Below are 18,693 nucleotides of genomic sequence, written 5' to 3' on the forward strand. Positions count from 1 at the left end.
TAGTTATATCATGTTTCAAAATTCGTGTTACCTAGTACTGAATGAGTGGTACGTTTTAATACAATATCACTTTGAAAGAGTTATTACAGATTTCTTTCTGTTGAAATATCCGTTACACTAAAAATTATGATTCATAAGTTCCATACCCTAGAGAATATTTGTTTACAGTACTTTAGTTCTAAATATGAAAATTAAAATTTCACTTACCTTCTAATGAGATGAACTATACAAGTTCACGTTTCATAGAAGGAATTTTTGACCTACATCCACTCGCACATACATTTCAGACTAATACACATTTATTGGGTTCCATACATCCACCACTATCCCTCCATGATATGAGCAAGTTGGTAGACCTCCCACGACAGAATTTCCATAATACTCTGACTTGTAGACTGTGTCATGTTCTAAAATGCATCAATATGATGAAGTCTACAACCCAAAAGATTTGTGGAGAAATAGATACTAGTATAAATGAAGTGTAACTACAGAACTTCAGGGTTTTGTGTGTCGAGCAAGAATGTAGTTTGTGGGTGAACCAGAAACAGTACGCACATTTCCCAAACTTATCCCATACATTTGAAAACTCTCCAGTGCTATGTTTTCGACTGAGTCACATAAATAAAAAGGTATTGACATATCGTTTTTCAGAAGAAAATTTATTATATCTTCTTGCACTTACAATGGGGTACCACAGTTTTACAATACATAATGAATGCTTCAGTGCAGAACAATTCAAATTTGTAAGCAAACACATATTTAACATAAAACTGAGACACTGCATTCAGCTCTCAGTTTTCGGTCTCTTGGCAATCCACTCTTTAATAGCTGGTATTTCAAGTATGGTATTTTTAAGTGCAGAAAGGTTTGAATAATCTTTTGTTATGTCAAACCCAATCACGAACTTGAGGACGTCGAGCAGTGCTACAAAATAGAGGTCTGCCCATGAGAGCTGAAACCGAATCCTTCACATTAGCATACAAACAGAAAATTCCTCAGTTCTTAATAATGTGTACAAAATTGATGTGTACTAAGTCAGTCTACAACATCTACAATCACTCTTTCAAAATAAATTTTCGACAATTCTGAAAACATATAATAAGCACTATAGAATTTTAGGTCCCTAAAGTGATGCATTTATGAACAATCACATACATTGGTAACATAGTGTCAGTATTGCTATCTACCTTAAAAAGTAAAAGTATTAAAATAAGTTAAAGCATGCTACAAAAATGTTGCCATTTCTTTTGCGAATAATTGAGTCCACTGTGTGTGGATAAACTACCAAATACAATAATTTTCGTCATCACATATTTTAACAGTGCCAATTACCAGGAAACTGCATTATTTAAAAGGATATCTCAACTTATTTCAGTATCCATAGCTTATACATTTCAATTTGTTTCAGCTTACCTTGCCATTTGCTAGAAAACCTCCATTTTCCTTCACCAACTTGTCAAGTCTTGGCAACAAAAACGGTAAGCTTTCATTTATGACTGCTGCTTTCTTCTTTTCCTTTAAGGCTTCATCTGTCTCATATGCAGGACTTACTATTTCTACAAGCAGAAGTAAATATTAAAATGATAGATGCACAGATACTTCGCAATTTTTAACTTAAAAATTATTAAACTAGTTTAAAAATAATATCTCAGTACAAACGAGGATATTTTAGATGAGCATCATACCATTTATTACTCAAACACTTCTTTAAAATTACAGCTTAGCTGTGACGTATACTTTATATTTGACAAATGTATGTCTTCAGACAATTTCAAATAAGGTACTCCAAAAACAGAGCTATGATGTTACATTTTTTATTTATGTTTACCTGTGATTAATATCGGTTGTTGGTGGCGATTTTCCATATCATGTAGTGAAATGTAAATAAAGAAACGCAAAATCTTTCAGTGAATGTAACCATTAAACTTACTCATTCGTATGTCTGATACTGTATCAACAGCCATATCAATCTGGAGATTTTCCCAGTCGTTAGCCCCAGCCAGGCCCACTTGCTTGCCTAAGTAACGGCAAATAGCAATAGACTGCCAGACCTTCTTCCCATCAATTTCAAGAACTGGAATTTGCCCAAAAGGCATTGCTTGACAAAGAAAAAAAAAATATTAGCAACATTTCTAGTAGAAGTATGGCGCTGCGTTCTTTTGTAATCCTGACACATCCAGGAGTTAATCCTTCTTTTTGTATAACAAAGTAATTTCTGAATATGGTGCGAGTATCAACAAAAGGTAATGTGCTAAAGTTTTACTTTAGTATTCTTAGTGGAGAAAATCGCCAAACTTAAGTGTGAGCAGTGGAACTCAAACCTGACATTGTTCATATGAGACACCACAACAGCAGTAGTCAAAATCATTGTGCTTCAGAAAAATACTGTCTGCTCATGTGAATTATTTGTCGCAGCATCTAAAATTTACCATGACGAGCTAAAACATTATGACCCATACCCATCGCGAAATTGAATGTCGCTTTGTGACGTTACGAACTCCTGACGCAGTACAGTAAATATATACGCAGGAGAGACGAATGAGGAATTATTGTAGTGACAATGGGGAAATCCACAGGCATTGGTGACTTTGACAAAGGGCAGATCGCTACGGCCATGCACCTCTAAACGTCTTCTCAGAAATGGCGAAATGATTGGCTGTTCAGGTGGTACTGTGTAGAGCATCTATGGAAACTAATTGAATGATGGTGAGTCCACGAGTAGGCGACTTGGTGTTGGACAAAGTGGCCTCACTACAGAGTATGGAGACGGAGGCTTGCCCATTGTGTAAAGCAGGAGACGCGGCGATTTGTGGCGGATTTGAAGACTGAGGATCATGCCGAACCAGGTACAAGTGTTTTCGAAGACACCCTTTAGTGCCTGTTGTTGAACATGATGCTCCAAAACGGGCGACTCCTATGCATTATTGCATTGACATTATGACACTGTCAGTTACCACTGCAGTGGAAATAGAATCATTGGGATTGGACAATGGATCAATGGAAAAGTTCGTCTGTAGGGATGAATCATATTACTTCTTAGATCAGGTAGATGACTGTGTCCAGATACGGCGTCAACCAGGAGAACGGCTGCTCGAAACAGGCACCCTACCACAGACGCAGGCCTGTGGGGCCAGTGTTATGCTTTGGTGGGCATTCACTTTGGCTTCCAAGGGCACTGTGGTAGTATCAGAAGGTACCATGAGAGCTGTCGGCTAAATGAACGTTATTGTGAACCACAAGCATCTCTTCACGCTTGATCTCTCCTGATGGCATCTTCCAGCAATGTCACTGGGCCAGAATTATTGCTACACTGGTTTGACGAGCATTTACCTCTTGACCAACAGATTTGCCTGACCTATACCCAATGGAACACATCTGGGACATTATAGAGCATCAGCTCCGCTACCATTAACCACCAGCCCTTAATTTATGATTATTGCGTGACCTGTGCGTAGACATCTGCTACTACATTCCTCCAGAAACGTACCTTGGACTGGTCGAATCCATGTCACGCAGAACCGCTACAGTATTGCGTTTCAGAGTTAGACAAACACGCTATGAAGTACGTGGTCATAAAGTTAAGGCTCGCTGGTTTATGTGCTCATGTCAATAAAATAAAAAATGTCAAGGTCTCTGGCAAGAAGAAAACCTTGCAAATTTTGCATTGTATAGCTTCGTTGTAATATGGTAATCTGGTGTGTCTTACAAAAGAAAACGTGCAGACAATAAATGTAACTATATTATTCCAGAGTCCTTCTTCAAACTCCTATGATGTATACAGGCAGACTGAAGCTACGAATGAAAATTTGTTCTAAGGTCGGGATCCGAACCCGGGTCTCCCGCTCACTACGCTGGTACGCTAACCACTATGCTTTGCCCAACTGCACGGACTACTTCAGCGCATCTCCCTCCTCAAAGTAAGTTCCCATTCACACCTGAGCCCACCTAGTATAACCCCCAAACTAGAGCAGAACTGCAGAGTTTAAGTGTAATACCAAGAGGGCTAATCTGTGACTGTAAAGTTTGGTTGAGGAGGGAGCCGTATTAGAGGAATCCATGCAGTTGTGCAAAACCAATGTGCCGGCCAGTGCGGCCGAGCGGTTCTAGGCGCTTCAGTCTGTAACTGCGCGAGCGCTACGGTCGCAGGTTCGAATCCTGAATCGGGCATGGATGTGTGTGATGTCCTTAGGTTAGTTAGGTTTAAGTAATTCTGAGTTCAAGGGGACTGATGAGCTCAGAAGTTAAGTCCCATAGTGCTCAGAGCCATTTTGCAAAACCATTGTGCCAGGATGATGTAGTGTTTAGCACATCTGCTTAGTGAGAAGGAGACCTGGGTTCGAACCCAACTTTTGTACAAATTTTCATTCATCACTTCAGGGCAGATAACCGTATAAAAATAGCACAGTTCGTTGTTATAATCTCACTGTCATGTCATGTCATGTCATGTCATTTGAAGTGAAAATTCTCTAAATAAGATCTTACAAGCTATGTACAGGGTGGTTTTCCTAAAAGGGGACAAACTGCATGAAACTATCCCTGATATCATAAGAAGCAAAACTGTGCTCCAAGAGAGGTACACCAACTTGAAGGTGAAGATGAAAAGCCTTTGACAGAGTAGGTTTCAATGATTGAAAGCACACATAAGAACACACGAGGGAAGCGGGAAGGTACTGTGTGTACTAGTGTATTACACTACACCCAAGAGGTCAGTGAGCTGGAACACCATCATTTAGTAGCCACATTTCTCTTCGTATCAGGAAAGAATGACTTTCAGCTGGGGACGTAAGATGTGCAGATGTGCCTCGACTGTGAGGCGTTGTGGAAGAATGACTTGGTCCCACGTGGTGGGCGCCAGTAATCCCCGCCCACACACCGAAGCTGAACCGCTGCTGACGATTCGCTACTACCATACCATGGGAATTCTCCTCACCTCACAGGTAAATATAAACATTAACAATACCGTCTCTCGTAAAGGTAGCCTCATCGTCGACTAGGGTGTATGACAGAAATCGCAACAGCGTGGTGACTGGTGTAACGAACCAGCGAGAAAACCATCCTTAGGTAATAAGGCCTGCACTCGTTTTAGAAGATGCAGATAGCGGCAAATATCGTGGAGGATGTTCCACGCGATCTCGTGGCTTAGCCCCTTCCCTGATGGTAGGCTGCCTGTTGGGTGCTGATAATGGGGCACTGGCGAAGATCTTTTATCTCCACCAGCAAGTGGGTGTACCTCCTTGAAATGTACTTCCAGCCATATGTACATTTGACCTTTTTTACTCCTTATCCTCTTATGTGCCGTTTCCTGTAGTTTGCCCCAATTTAGCAGAGTCGTCCAGTATGCAACACACTTGTTTCTTTGTTTCTCAGTATCACTTTTGTGTAATATTTCGACTTATTTCTATTTTCACTGACTGCAATCGAAACGATAAGGAAATTAATTTATGTAGTATATTATTTAAGCATCATTTTGTGCGCTACTACTATTACTATTACTACTACTACTACTACTACTACTACTACCACCACCACCACCACCACCACTTCTATTACACAGAGTTTGTAATTACTGAATTAGCAAAATACACTCCTAGGTATGCAGCACTATATTGCTCCTATGTTTGCAGTGCACTCAATTTCAGTATTTTTAAAGACCAATTAGTTTCCTCATTCTGCGCCAGATAAGAGAAGAGAAGAATAGTCTCAAGCCAAGACATTGAAAGATATAAGTTTTTACTTACATTCTTTCAAAGATGGCCATTTGTCTTTATCACATCGTTCATCTTCGAATTCAATCTTTCCGTATGAGAGCAGGAAACGTATTGGCTCAGCCACACCCTTTCCAGGGAAGTAAGTTAACTTGTATTTCGGTGCCATCTCCAGTTCAAGCTGAAAATCAGAGGTTTATGAAAAGAACAATTGTGCCTGTAGGATTAGGTATTAGTTCGTAGTGACATTTATTATTGCTCACCTCTGTTAGTTAAGACAAGCTCAGATGTGCAACATATGGATAGTAAGTAAGTCTTACTTGAATAGGAAATTATGGGGTATTGAGGGAAGGTCTGTCTCTTTGTGGACGTCACAGTTTATGAGCTATTATACTGCATGAAAGGAAAGATGCACATGCGCAGACAATATCAGTACGAGACAAAATTGACGCTAAGATGTAAGTGTAGCGTAGGCTGTGAGCCATAAATGTGAAATAGTTTGAATGACTTGTTACTGCTGTTTAATAGCGATCCAAATCTCCAATGGGTCGGATTTCAGGCAATCGTATAAAGTCAGTGTCATTCATGGATGCTTCTCGTACTGGTCATCAGTATTAATAAAGAACAGTAAGCTAACATACCGGAGAGGACTCATTTATTTCAGTTGTAATTAACATTATAAATCGTGTATCACAGTGTGTATATAAAAAAAATTAAAGACTTTTATTCCGTGCGTTGGACTGTCAGTATGCGACGAACTAACTTACTTCATGCTAAGAAATGTTCAGTTGTATGACGAAAGCTGTGATAAGTGTTGTTAGTCATCCACGAGAGCAACAAATTCACTTTAAAGTTGTAATTAAGCTAAGCATTACAAAGACAAATATCTGCCACACACATTCTTGCAGTGTTTACTTATTCAAACTGAATGGAAGGAAGGAAGGAAGACTGGGTTTAACGTCCCGATGTCATTAGAGACAGAGCGCAAGGTTAAGGAACCATCCCGACATTTGCCTGGAGCGATTTAGGGAAATCACCGAAAAGTGTAAATCTGGATGGCCGGACGCAGGTTTGAACTGCCGTCCTCCCGAATGCGAGTTCAGTGTGCTAACCACTGTGCCCCCTCGATTTCAGACTAAATGCTACGAGGAAATACTCGTTAACTATTATTGCAGACAAATGAAATTATGTCCTAAACAAAGTTGTTGTTTGGCATTGTTTGCTGGGAGGTCACGTGGTCTACGTTTAGCTGCCTAATTAGGAAGGTTTTCTTTCTTCGTATAAGGCGTCATCTCTCACTCACATAATGGGGGAGTCGTGTCAAATACCTGATGAGGGCAGTTTGCTGTTGAGTGAATTTTGAAGTGAAGTCATGACCAAACTAGGAAGGGAGAGGGTGGATCCAGGTGGTGGGACATAGCCTACTCCTGTCGAATAAAGCTGTGGGTGAGGCGAGATCTGACCAATTGATCACCAACTTGCCATCGCTCCAGCAACGGAGGATACATTTACGATTTAATCCCCGAATATTGGTGTGTGCAATGTCTAGTCTGTTACAGACCTCTTTGCTTTCTATTTTATCATACTTCAGAATGAAATTTTTAAATGTAATAGAACTGAATTACGTCCCTTTAAAGAAATAATGGAGTACGCATTAATTAAATAATAATGAACAGATAAAATTTATACTGATCGTCCCCTCTTCGTTGTGTTCATGAGACTAGTCACTACATCTGTAAGCCGTCACACTTACTTGTTACTTCATATATGTGAATAGTTCTGTAAGATTTACTGACATTTGTGCTGGAAACGATTCATCATCTAACTGTGTTATATTGAGAGGTGTATAACAAAATCCTGGATGTCTTGGCCGGTAATGGTGCGCAAGCAACATTCACAGTTTCAAGTGTTACACTTGTCGTTCGGGAAATGTCACTAAGTCGACTTCAAAATGTGTGTTACAATCGTATGTGGTGCTGCACGATTCTTGCGTGCGCTTCTTTACTGTCCAGTTCCACGGTTCATTGGCGTTTGTGCAAAAGTCTATGTTCTAGTGTCTGAATTTTGCTGGCAGGGGTCGCGTAATTGCTTGGCGCAAGGTTCTCCATTGCCAGTTTCGGTTCTACCACATGATGTCGGCTATGGAGGCGACCCAATATGTAATGGGATATCAGTATCAAACTTAGTACCTCCGTCAGTCGAAGGTTGTCACGAGATCGTAACGAAACATTACGCAAGTAGGTTTTTAGGACTTTCTTTGAATATACGTCTAAGAGTTGGAAGAGGGTACTCTGAATACTTGCTGGTCAGGGTGGGGATTGGGAGGAGTGCAACTGCTGCTGCTTTCAAGCTGAATGATGCATAAGTTTTGCAATTTAATGCTAAATGCCGCTGGACATTCCTTCAAGTCAGCATCCATTACATTTTCTAGTTTTCCTCAACCAGCAATAGCAGACTCAAGAGCACACATGCACTGTCTACAATTGTAATATTTGACACACACTACGATTACGTCTTTCAATCTGCGCGGAGTAGTCACGCGGTTAGAGGCGCCATGTCACGGATTGCGCGGCCAATGCCGCCGGAGGTTCGAGCCCTCCCTCGGGCATGGGCGTGTGTGTTGTTCTTAGCAAAAGTTAGTGTAAGTAGTGTCTAAGTCTAGGGACCGATGACCTCAGCCGTTTGGTCCCTTAGGTATTCACACACATTTGAAAGTCTTTTAATGGAAAATACCTTATACGCTCCAACGTACTGCAAAAGAGTCATTTTTAGAAAAAGTTCTCATTTTAAGTTGTAATTTAGGCTACCACTTTGAAAATGACATACAGAATAAATTAAACAGAACTCAGTTGATATGTGGTACAATACAAAGAACATAAAGCAAAAAAATGCAGAAAGAAATAAAAATAAAACATTGTAAAACAATGGCTACACCCGTTTCGTCATACGACGCACAGTCGCGGACAATTCGAAAGCAAGACGAAATAATAATATGAAATGCACTAAGGGCTCCAATCTCAGAGATCAGATAAGACCTGTAGACATCAGAACTAAGCTGGGAACTTATTCAGTAAACGAATTAATAAAACAAAGAGTAAAATAGATAGAATGCACCTATATGATGCCAGAAGGAACACTAACGTAACGAGCAGTGAACTACAAACCACGCGTATATAAGATATGGGAGTACCATAGACAAGACGACTACACTGTGATTGGAACAGGCGAGGGGCCTACTCCCTGAAGTTTAAATGAAGAAGAAGAAGAATTGTAGCCTAAGGAATCGTAATGGCGAAGATAATGCGGCAGGTGAATACATTGTTGTACCGTGATTGGCAAACAAAACTTCTAGATATTTGAACGAATTAAGGCCGTAGACTTTTAACGTTTAGTTGACGACAAGATCATTACAGACGAAGTAATGTCAACGGCAAAACAGATGGAGTAAATTACATAGTTAGACAAGGGTGGAGAGAAATGGGTGATATCCTACGTAAAGTTACCACCCCACCACCCGAAATAGTGATTTAGTGAAACCACAGCAAACATATAACTGTGTGGTAGGATGACGTTCTTCTATCACACTTGACGTAAGCAGGAACGTTCAGTATCAGAGTGAGGCGTTGACCGGTGGAACAAATAGCAGTTGCGATTTGTCGGGGATTGCTAAGTTTCCGAAGAGAACGGCTGGCTAGAGCTGATTCAAAACACAGCAAGTTCATTGGGTCGTTTGAATGAAACGGAGAATGTACTTTATGATTAGAGTTTCGGAGAACATACTCAGGTGAGTTTCGAAGAACATACTCAGGTGAGTTTCGGAGAACATACTCCGGTTCACACGAATAAAACAAGTCGGAGGATATACTTCACTTGAGAATGTTCTCAGGTTGAGTACAACTACAGAAGATGTTGCTCAACGCGAAGAACATATCTCCGATTTCGTAAGAATAATACTAGAGAAATTTCTCAAAAGCGGTTTCTGAAGTGAGCTCTGCAGCATACTTCGAGCTGAGTAAGTTTCGGTGAGTTTAAGTTTTACCGAGTTTTTTACTAAAAATTGCAGAATTTCTGTTGCTCAGAAGGCATAATGGATGTACGTAACTCGAAGAAATATCGAAGAGAGAAGCTGTTGTAGTTTATACAGGTTTAACAATGAAATCATTATTTCGGTGACGAATTCCTTCCCTAAAAGCATGAAAAAAGAGGAGCGAGCTTTGAAACGAAGTGAAAATGAAGACATTTTTGTGCTGTTGAAGAGACAGATTTTCAGACTAGTGTAGGAAAAGACTTTAGGTATACGACAGACAACTATATCACTCAAACTCTGAGGTGTTCTTCACCATGTTTAGTCCCAGCGTAAATCTTATATTTTGTTGTGTTACAAATAAGCAGGTAGAACACAAAAATTAATAACTGGTTTATTACGAACCTAGCTACCTGTTTCTCGTAGCAACACCGCAACGGCGACCGCGTAAGTGTTCGTCGCTCGTGTAGACTACTATGCGACATATTTAACTAACATTGTCTCGTGTTATTGACCAGTCACTGACATTTTCCTCTGGCTTCCTTTTAACTTCTTTCTTGTTTCACTTGTATTTTATTCTGTTGTATAGCATCTTTAATACTTTGGCGTTGTCTGAGAGTGTATGATCACACTCCATTGATTTTTTCCACATTCGTTTCCTGCGAGGTGATAACCTCGCCGTCGAGCGCCCGTATGCACCCCACACACACACACACACACACGCACACACACACTCACTATCTCGTGTTATAAAACTCTGGCAGTCCCAGATTGGAGAAGATGAAAATTTAAAGTACCTTATGATTTAGTTTGCGTAATGTGTTCAAATAACTACGAAATTAAAAAGTTTCTCGCGTGTCGAAATTTCGATAAAGTCGTCAGAAAACGCATTTCGTGAGCTGCCCCTTACTTTTCGAAATAATTTGTTGTCGCACGTAAAACTAAAATCGAAATGCAGTGTAACTCCTCTAGAACACACTGATGCCAGTTTCATATCTGTTCACTGAATATTTTCGTGTTTGAGCGAGTTGAATGAAATGTAAGATTACGGGTATGTTCTCTGCCGGATGCGGCACGAAAATGCATACCGAGAACCTCTTCAAGGAAGAAAGGAGGCAGTGAGAGAGAACTCCCTTGTCAGAAAATATGCTTCGAAATTTTTAGTCATACGAAATTGAGAACATTCTCAGAGAACGTTCTGTTGAGAAAGTTCTCTTTGTTACTGCACATTGTAAGCGTGCAAGATCGGTCAAGAATAGATACCGTAAGAGAGAAGTCCTAAACAAGCAACAGTCGAGCACTGCGTCAAACGGCGCTGTCTGAAGGCTTCAAAGGAAAACAGGCTAGTGCAAGACGTGACCGCGTGCGCACGTTTAAAGGCAGAACTGCGAAACACGGGGCACCCAACGAACTGGCTTGCGCCATCTATGGAGCCGTGACGGACCGTAGCTGCTGGATGATCGCGTTACCTCAGACGCGATATTGATAATGCTGCTTACCAGGGAGTCCGAGTCACTATCAAATACAAGAGATGATCTTATTCCTTCAGAGTTTGAGACCTATGCTCGAATGATTTGCATCTGGTCAAAAGCGGCAGTGACTACCAAGACGCGCTTTATAGAAATCTTTTCAGAGAGCACTCTGCATATCAAAATGAAGGATGTTTTCAGATACTAAACAAAACTGCAGAAAATTTCTATGAAGCACGCATCTTCGTAATTAGAACACTTCATTGTGTCTAAGAAGTTATTTCCTTCATTATATAAAACGGAAAAGCCTCAGGGCTTAAGAGAGCCTATCGTTGACGGTTTCCCGGTAGAGACTGATTTATTAAGTAATTCCTGATGTGATCAGAACAGCGTTTAAACCTATCATTCGGATCTAAACAGATCAACTGACCAACTGTGAGATTTTAAATTATGATTTACTTTCGTGAGGCAGCGATTTGTGTACAGGAAAAATCTCAAGCGCATTTACTTAGGTACTTGTAGCCGCCCTCCGTCCTCGACTTCTCTGACGTACGATGTTTATGTTGTTATCCACTGTATATGCCTTACTGTTCCTTATATCCGTACCTCAGATGCAGCAGCCACAAACATCTTTACTGTAACGGTGGCTAAATCTCGGATTTTCATAATAATTAATGACAACTTTTTGCTCAGTCGATCACCCTTCATTTGTTGCTGTGTTACCGAAGACACGATAGTTAATAACGTCTTTGGGTGTTATTTACTAGTTACTAATAACACGTAATTATAGAAATCACTTTCGCTTTTTTATTAACAACGTTCAATAATAATTAAATGATCATGAATGATTGCGTCTTGTATAGAGGGAAAAGGAGGGTTGATCCTGCAATTACTCTCAGCAATTACGGCAACTATCATGACAGTGATTTTTGTAGTTCGTCACTCAAAGATATTACAACAAAGACTATGTCCATTATTATACTTCGATAAAATCGTTCAAACTTCGCACACTTTTATTTTCACAAGCTAAATGTCCAGTCTCGTTGTTATACACTACTGGCCATTAAAATTGCTACACCACGAAGATGACGTGCTACAGACGTGAAATTTAACCAACAGGAAGACGATGCTGTGATATGCAAATGATTAGCTTTTCAGAGCATTCACACAAGGTTGGCGCCGGTGGCGACACCTACAACGTGCTGACATGAGGAAAGTTTCCAACCGATTTCTCATACGCAAACAGCAGTTGACCGGCGTTGCCTAGTGAAACGTTGTTGTGATGCCTCGTGTAAGGAGGAGAAATGCGAATTATATCATAATTTGATAAAGGTCGGATTGTAGCCTATCGCGATTGCGGTTTATCGTATCGGCACATTGCTGCTCGCGTTGGTCGAGATCCAATGACTGTTAGCAGAATATGGAATCGGTGGGTTCAGGAGGGTAATACGGAACGTCGTGCTGGATCCCAACGGCCTCGTATCATTAGCAATCGAGATGACAGGCATCTTATCAGCATGGCTGTAACGGAACGTGCAGCCACGTCTCGAGCACTGAGTCAGCAGATGGGGACGTTTGCAAGACAACAACCATCTGCACAAACAGTTCGACGTCGTTTGCAGCAGCGTGGACTATCAGCTCGGAGACCATGGCTGCGGTTACCCTTGACGCTGCATCACAGACAGGAGCACCTGCGATGGTGTACTCAACGACGAACCTGGATGCACGAATGGCAAAACGTCATTTTTTCGGATGAATCCAGGTTCTGTTTACAGCATCATGAGGGTCGCATCCGTGTTTGGCGACATCGCGGTGAACGCATATTGGAAGCGTGTATTCGTTATCGCCATACTGGCGTATCACCCGGCGTGATGGTGTGGGTGCCATTGGTTACACGTCTCGGTCCCTCTTGTTCGCATTGACGGACCTTTGAACAGTGAACGTTTCATTTCAGATGTGTTACGACCCGTGGCTCTGCCCTTCATTCGATCCCTGCAAAACCCTATATTTCAGCAGCATAATGCACGACCGCATGTTGCAGGTCCTGTACGGGCCTTTCTGGATACAGAAAATGTTCGACTGCTGCCCTGGCCAGCACTTTCTCCAGATCTCTCACCAGTTGAAAACGTCTGATCAATGGTGGCTGAGCAACTGGCTTGTCACAATACGCCAGTCACTAATCTTGATGGTATCGTGTTGGAGCTGCGTGGGCAGGTGTACCTGTACACGCCATCCGAGCTCTGTTTGACTCAATGCCCAGGCGTATCAAGGCCGTTATTACGGCCAGAGGTGGTTGTTCTGGATACTGATTTCTCAGGATCTATGCACCCAGATTGCGTGAAAACGTAATTACATGTCAGTTCTAGTATAATATATTTGACCGATGAATACCCATTTATCATCTGCATTTCTTCTTGGTGTAGCAGTTTTATGGCCATTAGTGTATTCAGTTTAACGTCCCTTCACATAGTCCACAGATCCTATTATCGGTTATTCGACATTTGATAGAATTTATTACTGAGCCCCATCTTTTCTCGCGCACAAAATTCCTCTGATGTTCTTAGTCCATGACCTTACGGCAAAAGTCTGTGCCGTATGAATTAACTAGTCAATTTTCTTGCTGTTTAACAAAAGTGGCCTGATTCCTTCCGTAACATATCACACAGAAATGCTCTCTATATCGCACGCCGCATCTACATAGACATATTCAGAGCGCAGAAAGCGAGACAAGAGAGCTAACAATACCCGCGCATGATTTATATAGTAGAATTTAGAAACAAAAGTGGCCGCGTTAAACGCTCTTTGATTTCCCGGAAGCGCTGCTTTGCTGCGGGCGTTATTCTGATGAGAGATTATGTAGCGATAATTTTAATTAAAACCATTCTAATGCTATTAACTATTACTGATATTATCGATCACCTCTCCCCAGTATGAAAATAAGCCTGATAATATTGTTCTTAATTAAAAGAGCGCTTATAAACTGTAGCCAAGTCAACTGAACAGCACGAAAAGAAAGTAGTTGCTTTAAAATCCCAGATCTTACCACGCTTACGACAGCTTCCACGTTTTTCTCAAATAGCTTGTTATTGAAAATGCAGGGCTGGTGAAATACTACTCCTCTTCGAGCAGGACCGAGATTTCCCAGTACGCTGCATATATCGATATAACATCGAGCGATGCATTATCAGTCACATGTCATTTGATCCACGTGGCACGACAGAAAGCAATACGCGAGAAACTACGAACTGCCGGCCGCAGTGGTCTCGCGGTTCTAGGCGCGCAGTCCGGAACCGCGCGACTGCTACGGTCGCAGGTTCAAATCCTGCCTCGGCATGGATGTGTGTGATGTCCTTAGGTTAGTTAGGTTTAACTAGTTCTACATTCTAGAGGACTGATGACCTCAGATATTATGTCCCATAGTGCTCAGAACCATTTGAACCATTTGGAGCAGATAACGACGAGGAATATTAGCAAAATCTCCGCTACGGAATACACCTCTTGCTCACCTTCGGTATTTAAAACGAATTATTTATATTTTCCTTGTTTTCAGGAGAATAAAGATAAAAGGATATAAGGGCCTAAGCTAAACCAGCTAAAACCAATAAAAAACCAATAATTAAAAAAAGAGCACACAAAAAGAATATTGATTTATAATAATAAATAAATACAGAATATTATTAATTAACTAACTAATAATGATATATTAAAGTATAGGTGCTTATATACTCGCATGGGTCGCATTACATTGCATTTACGCTGCTGCGACGCCGTCAAATGGAAACTTTTCGATCAGAGGTAATGCAACTGATAATAGAGCCACATGGAGCTAAAGGCATTTAATACAAAAAACACGAATGGCTCTGACAGAAGGCGTTCTTGGCAATGCACACACCACATATGTCGTGCAGTCATATGGTGTAGGTTGTATGGTATTGTTGGGTGGGATATCCCTCAGGTTTGGTACAGATGCCTGTCGGCAAGGATGTTCTTCCCCCGTGCACACCAACTGGTCCCTTTACTTGCGGTTATTTGAGAGTTTATCTTACGTGTGATTGTACAGCGTAGGTCAGTAGAACAGACGCATGATAGCATAGTGTCCTGTTTGTGCTGTATGATGATGACGATGATGATGATGATGATTATGATGACGACAAGAGAAGGGTGAAGGTGAAAGACGGTGCCAGCACATAGCATACTCCTCCAGAATAGAACCAAGGGAGGTTTCTGTGCTTAACTTTCCCACCCGACTGACGTATCACCAGCAGCGTCACAAACCCTCACTTAATGAGACACTGCAGAGAGGTTTGGTATTTAAACCAGAAGATTGGATCCAAGACCAGTTATCAGGAACTTTACGCCGCCACCTCCCCTCCTCTTGCCCGCCAAATTCTGACAGTGAAAATTCCATCCACCACGGGGAGGTTGGGGTTGTTTGGGGGAGGAGACCAGACAGCGAGGTCATCGGTCTCATCGGATTAGGGAAGGTTGGGGAAAGAGGTCAGCCGTGCCCTTTCAAAGGAACCATACCGGCATTTGCCTGGAGCTATTCGGGGAAATCACGGAAAACCTAAATCAGGATGGCCGGACGCGGGATTGAACCGTCGTCCTCCCGAATGCGAGTCCAGTGTGGTAACGACTGCGCCACCTCGCTCGGTCATGAAGGGGATTCAAACTGGCTTACCCCTGCACAGGGATGCTTAGCTACTTCGGCTATGGGACAAAGTCTAGGACACATTAGCAAACATTTTCACGTGTTGACTCTGGAGGCACGAATTACTAATTAAACTTGTTAGCAATTATCTGTAAACATGGATCATAATGATCTCGGTATTGAAATACACTCTGGCATATCAGCTTAGTTACAGGTTATATCTAACGGTTAGTCAACCACAATCGGTTTCTGTATCCGAACAAGTAAACTGTCGTAATATCACTTATGCAGTGGAAGTCACAAGGGGACCGTAACAGGAAACAGCTTTTTCTCAGTTGTAGAACACGTCAGAGCTATACTCATGCTGTGCTTCGAGATGATGCATAGCATGAGAGACGAGGTAATGACAGCAACGAAAACGAGTGCTTCAGTATGACTAACAGACGAAAATGTAATAAAATGAACGTTAATAATGATCATATTGGTATATTACTTGTCGTCCTCGAGTACCTCCACAGAGAATACACTACCTCCAGCAATAGTTGCGGTGAAAGGCCGTTTTCTGCTCGATTCTCGTCTAGTCTGAGTTTGTGTTCCATCTCTGATATCGTCTACGGGACGTTAAATCTTCCTTACATTAACTCAATAGCTTTGTGTAACTTCCCAGCTGAACTCAGTACGGTCCACACATGAAATCAAACCATCCTTGTGTAGGGACAAGAAGTGTTGTATGAGACAGCCAACAGCTGTCCGTCGCTATCGCAAGAGTTTGAAACTTTATACAAGTAAAGAAAGCTGTAACATTTTTATAATACTTTAGAGCAAAGTTTTTATATAGAGCGAAAAAAGTGTATCCAGTGCGATCCTTTTGCTTTTCAGGATACAAAGAGTACAAACGAATATTTCCTTAGTTACATATAGCACGCTGAACGACCTGCATAAGGAGAAACGTTTCAGGAGGAATAAGAAGACATAAGGTAGCATTTGATCTAGAGTCTTTGTAGCGCGTTCATACGTGGTACTTGTATCACTAAAGCTGCAACTAGGAACGCAATTTTATACATTAAGTGTAGGAAGTATTCGGATAATTCTGTATTTTGGTATTTACTCTTGTTCCACTACATTTAAGTTAGTGCTCAACAGGCTCATTTTAAATGTTCCACTGTTTGCTCCCGTATGGCAATTCGAAGCCAAGCAATAACGTTGTAGAGCCTTCATATGTTGTTTACACAAAAGTAACATGTTCTTCAGCATATTGTGGTTTCAAACCTTTTTATGTCGTCTATTTTGTAAGTCGGAGGTGTGTATTTGCATAATGATCCTTGACAATTGCTCCCACCTTCGTCATGTAATTTCATATACGAGCGCAGCACATGTGATTAATATCAGAGGGTATGTCGAAACGAAAACTACGTAAATATGGATGGCACAAACCAGTCCGAAGCAAAACTACATTGAATATGAAATACGCAGACTTCATTTCAGCTAACAGTCTTCGACCGCTCAAAACGCTCACAATACGTTTCCTAGGGCAACAGATATGTTTCCGCCTGGTGCTCCTGAGCATTTTTTGAATATATTAGGTGGAGGCACAACAAGCAAAATATTGATCCTGATTGGACGTCAGTGACTGTAACTTCTTATATCCTGTGAGCACTGTGGGATAAAGACGCTTGCTAAATGACTGAGTGAAGTGCACAAACTGTGCATTGAAACGCTCTGGCACGTGTATGGGGTTAACACGAATGGAAACTTTTAAAATCCGTTATTATGATTAAAGTTACAGGAAAGTGTAGTTAAGCACTAACCTGCTTGTGTCGGTTGGCTTCCTGCGGTGCTGCTGTGTCTTCTGCTTGCCTGCAGTTCCGCCGCTCGAATGTCCTACGTAGTACAAAGCGCGCTTTGCCGCTATCGGAGAGTGGTGGGGCGACGATACGCAGCCGCCTGTGGAAGGGGGAGGGGAGAGCCAGGTGAACAACCGTATCTGTACTGGACTCTTACCTTGGGGCTGTGATAGACACTAGTGATGACAGTAGCGTAAATGCGAAAAGTATTAACAGCATTTCCCAAATAGATTTTACACTGTAGCATCGCTTTTAGCTACGCTTATTGTTACTAGAGTATGGAAGGAAACATGGCGCTTCGACCTCGAGAATTTCCGTATTCTTGTGCTGCAGGCCACCATCATTCACGAGGCAGACGCAAAGGTGGATATATTCTCTGACAATATCGTCCTGATGGAGCATCTAGCTGATACTAATCACATTGAAATTGCACAAAGATGACACCTACTTTACCAGGAAATGCACGAAGCGGTCGACCACGTCGCTCACGTGATGGTAGAAGAGATCCAAGTACCGCGTGAACAAAAAGTCGGTATAAATTTGAAAACTGAATAAATCACGGAGTAATGTAGATAGAGAGGTACAAATTGACACACATGCTTGAAATGACATGGGGTTTTTTAGAACCGAAAAAATACATAAGTTCAGAAAATGTCCGACAGATGGCGCTTCATCTGATCAGAATAGCAATAATTAGTATAACAAAGAAGACAAAGCAAAGATGAGGTTCTTTACAGGAAATGTTCAATATGTCCACCATCATTCATCAACAATAGCTGTAGTCGAGGAATAATGTTGTGAACAGCACTGTAAAGCATGTCCGGAGTTATGGTGAGGCATTGGAGTCGGATGTTGTCTTTCCGCATCCCTAGAAATGTTGGCCGATCATGATACACTTGCGACTTCAGGTAACCCCAAAGCCAATAATCGCATGGACTGAGGTCTGGGGACCTGGGAGGCCAAGCATGACGAAAGTGGCGGCTGAGCACACGATCATCAC

General features: G+C 41.5%; 1 protein-coding gene across 1 annotated transcript; it reads right to left on the reverse strand.

Moving 5' to 3' along the window:
• Positions 1-640: 640 nt before the first annotated feature.
• LOC126457017 (glutathione S-transferase-like) lies at positions 641-17,732 on the reverse strand. Its single transcript, XM_050092989.1, has 5 exons — positions 17,658-17,732; positions 5,739-5,886; positions 1,931-2,098; positions 1,414-1,556; positions 641-952 (listed from the first exon to the last, which is right to left on the reverse strand). Exons 2-5 carry the CDS (start codon positions 5,872-5,874, stop codon positions 785-787), a joined length of 615 nt encoding a protein of 204 aa, XP_049948946.1. The 5' UTR covers positions 5,875-5,886; positions 17,658-17,732; the 3' UTR covers positions 641-784.
• Between the last annotated feature and the right edge of the window lie 961 nt (positions 17,733-18,693).

Source organism: Schistocerca serialis, chromosome 2, assembly GCF_023864345.2.
Source record: "Schistocerca serialis cubense isolate TAMUIC-IGC-003099 chromosome 2, iqSchSeri2.2, whole genome shotgun sequence".
Lineage (NCBI taxonomy): Eukaryota > Metazoa > Arthropoda > Insecta > Orthoptera > Acrididae > Schistocerca > Schistocerca serialis.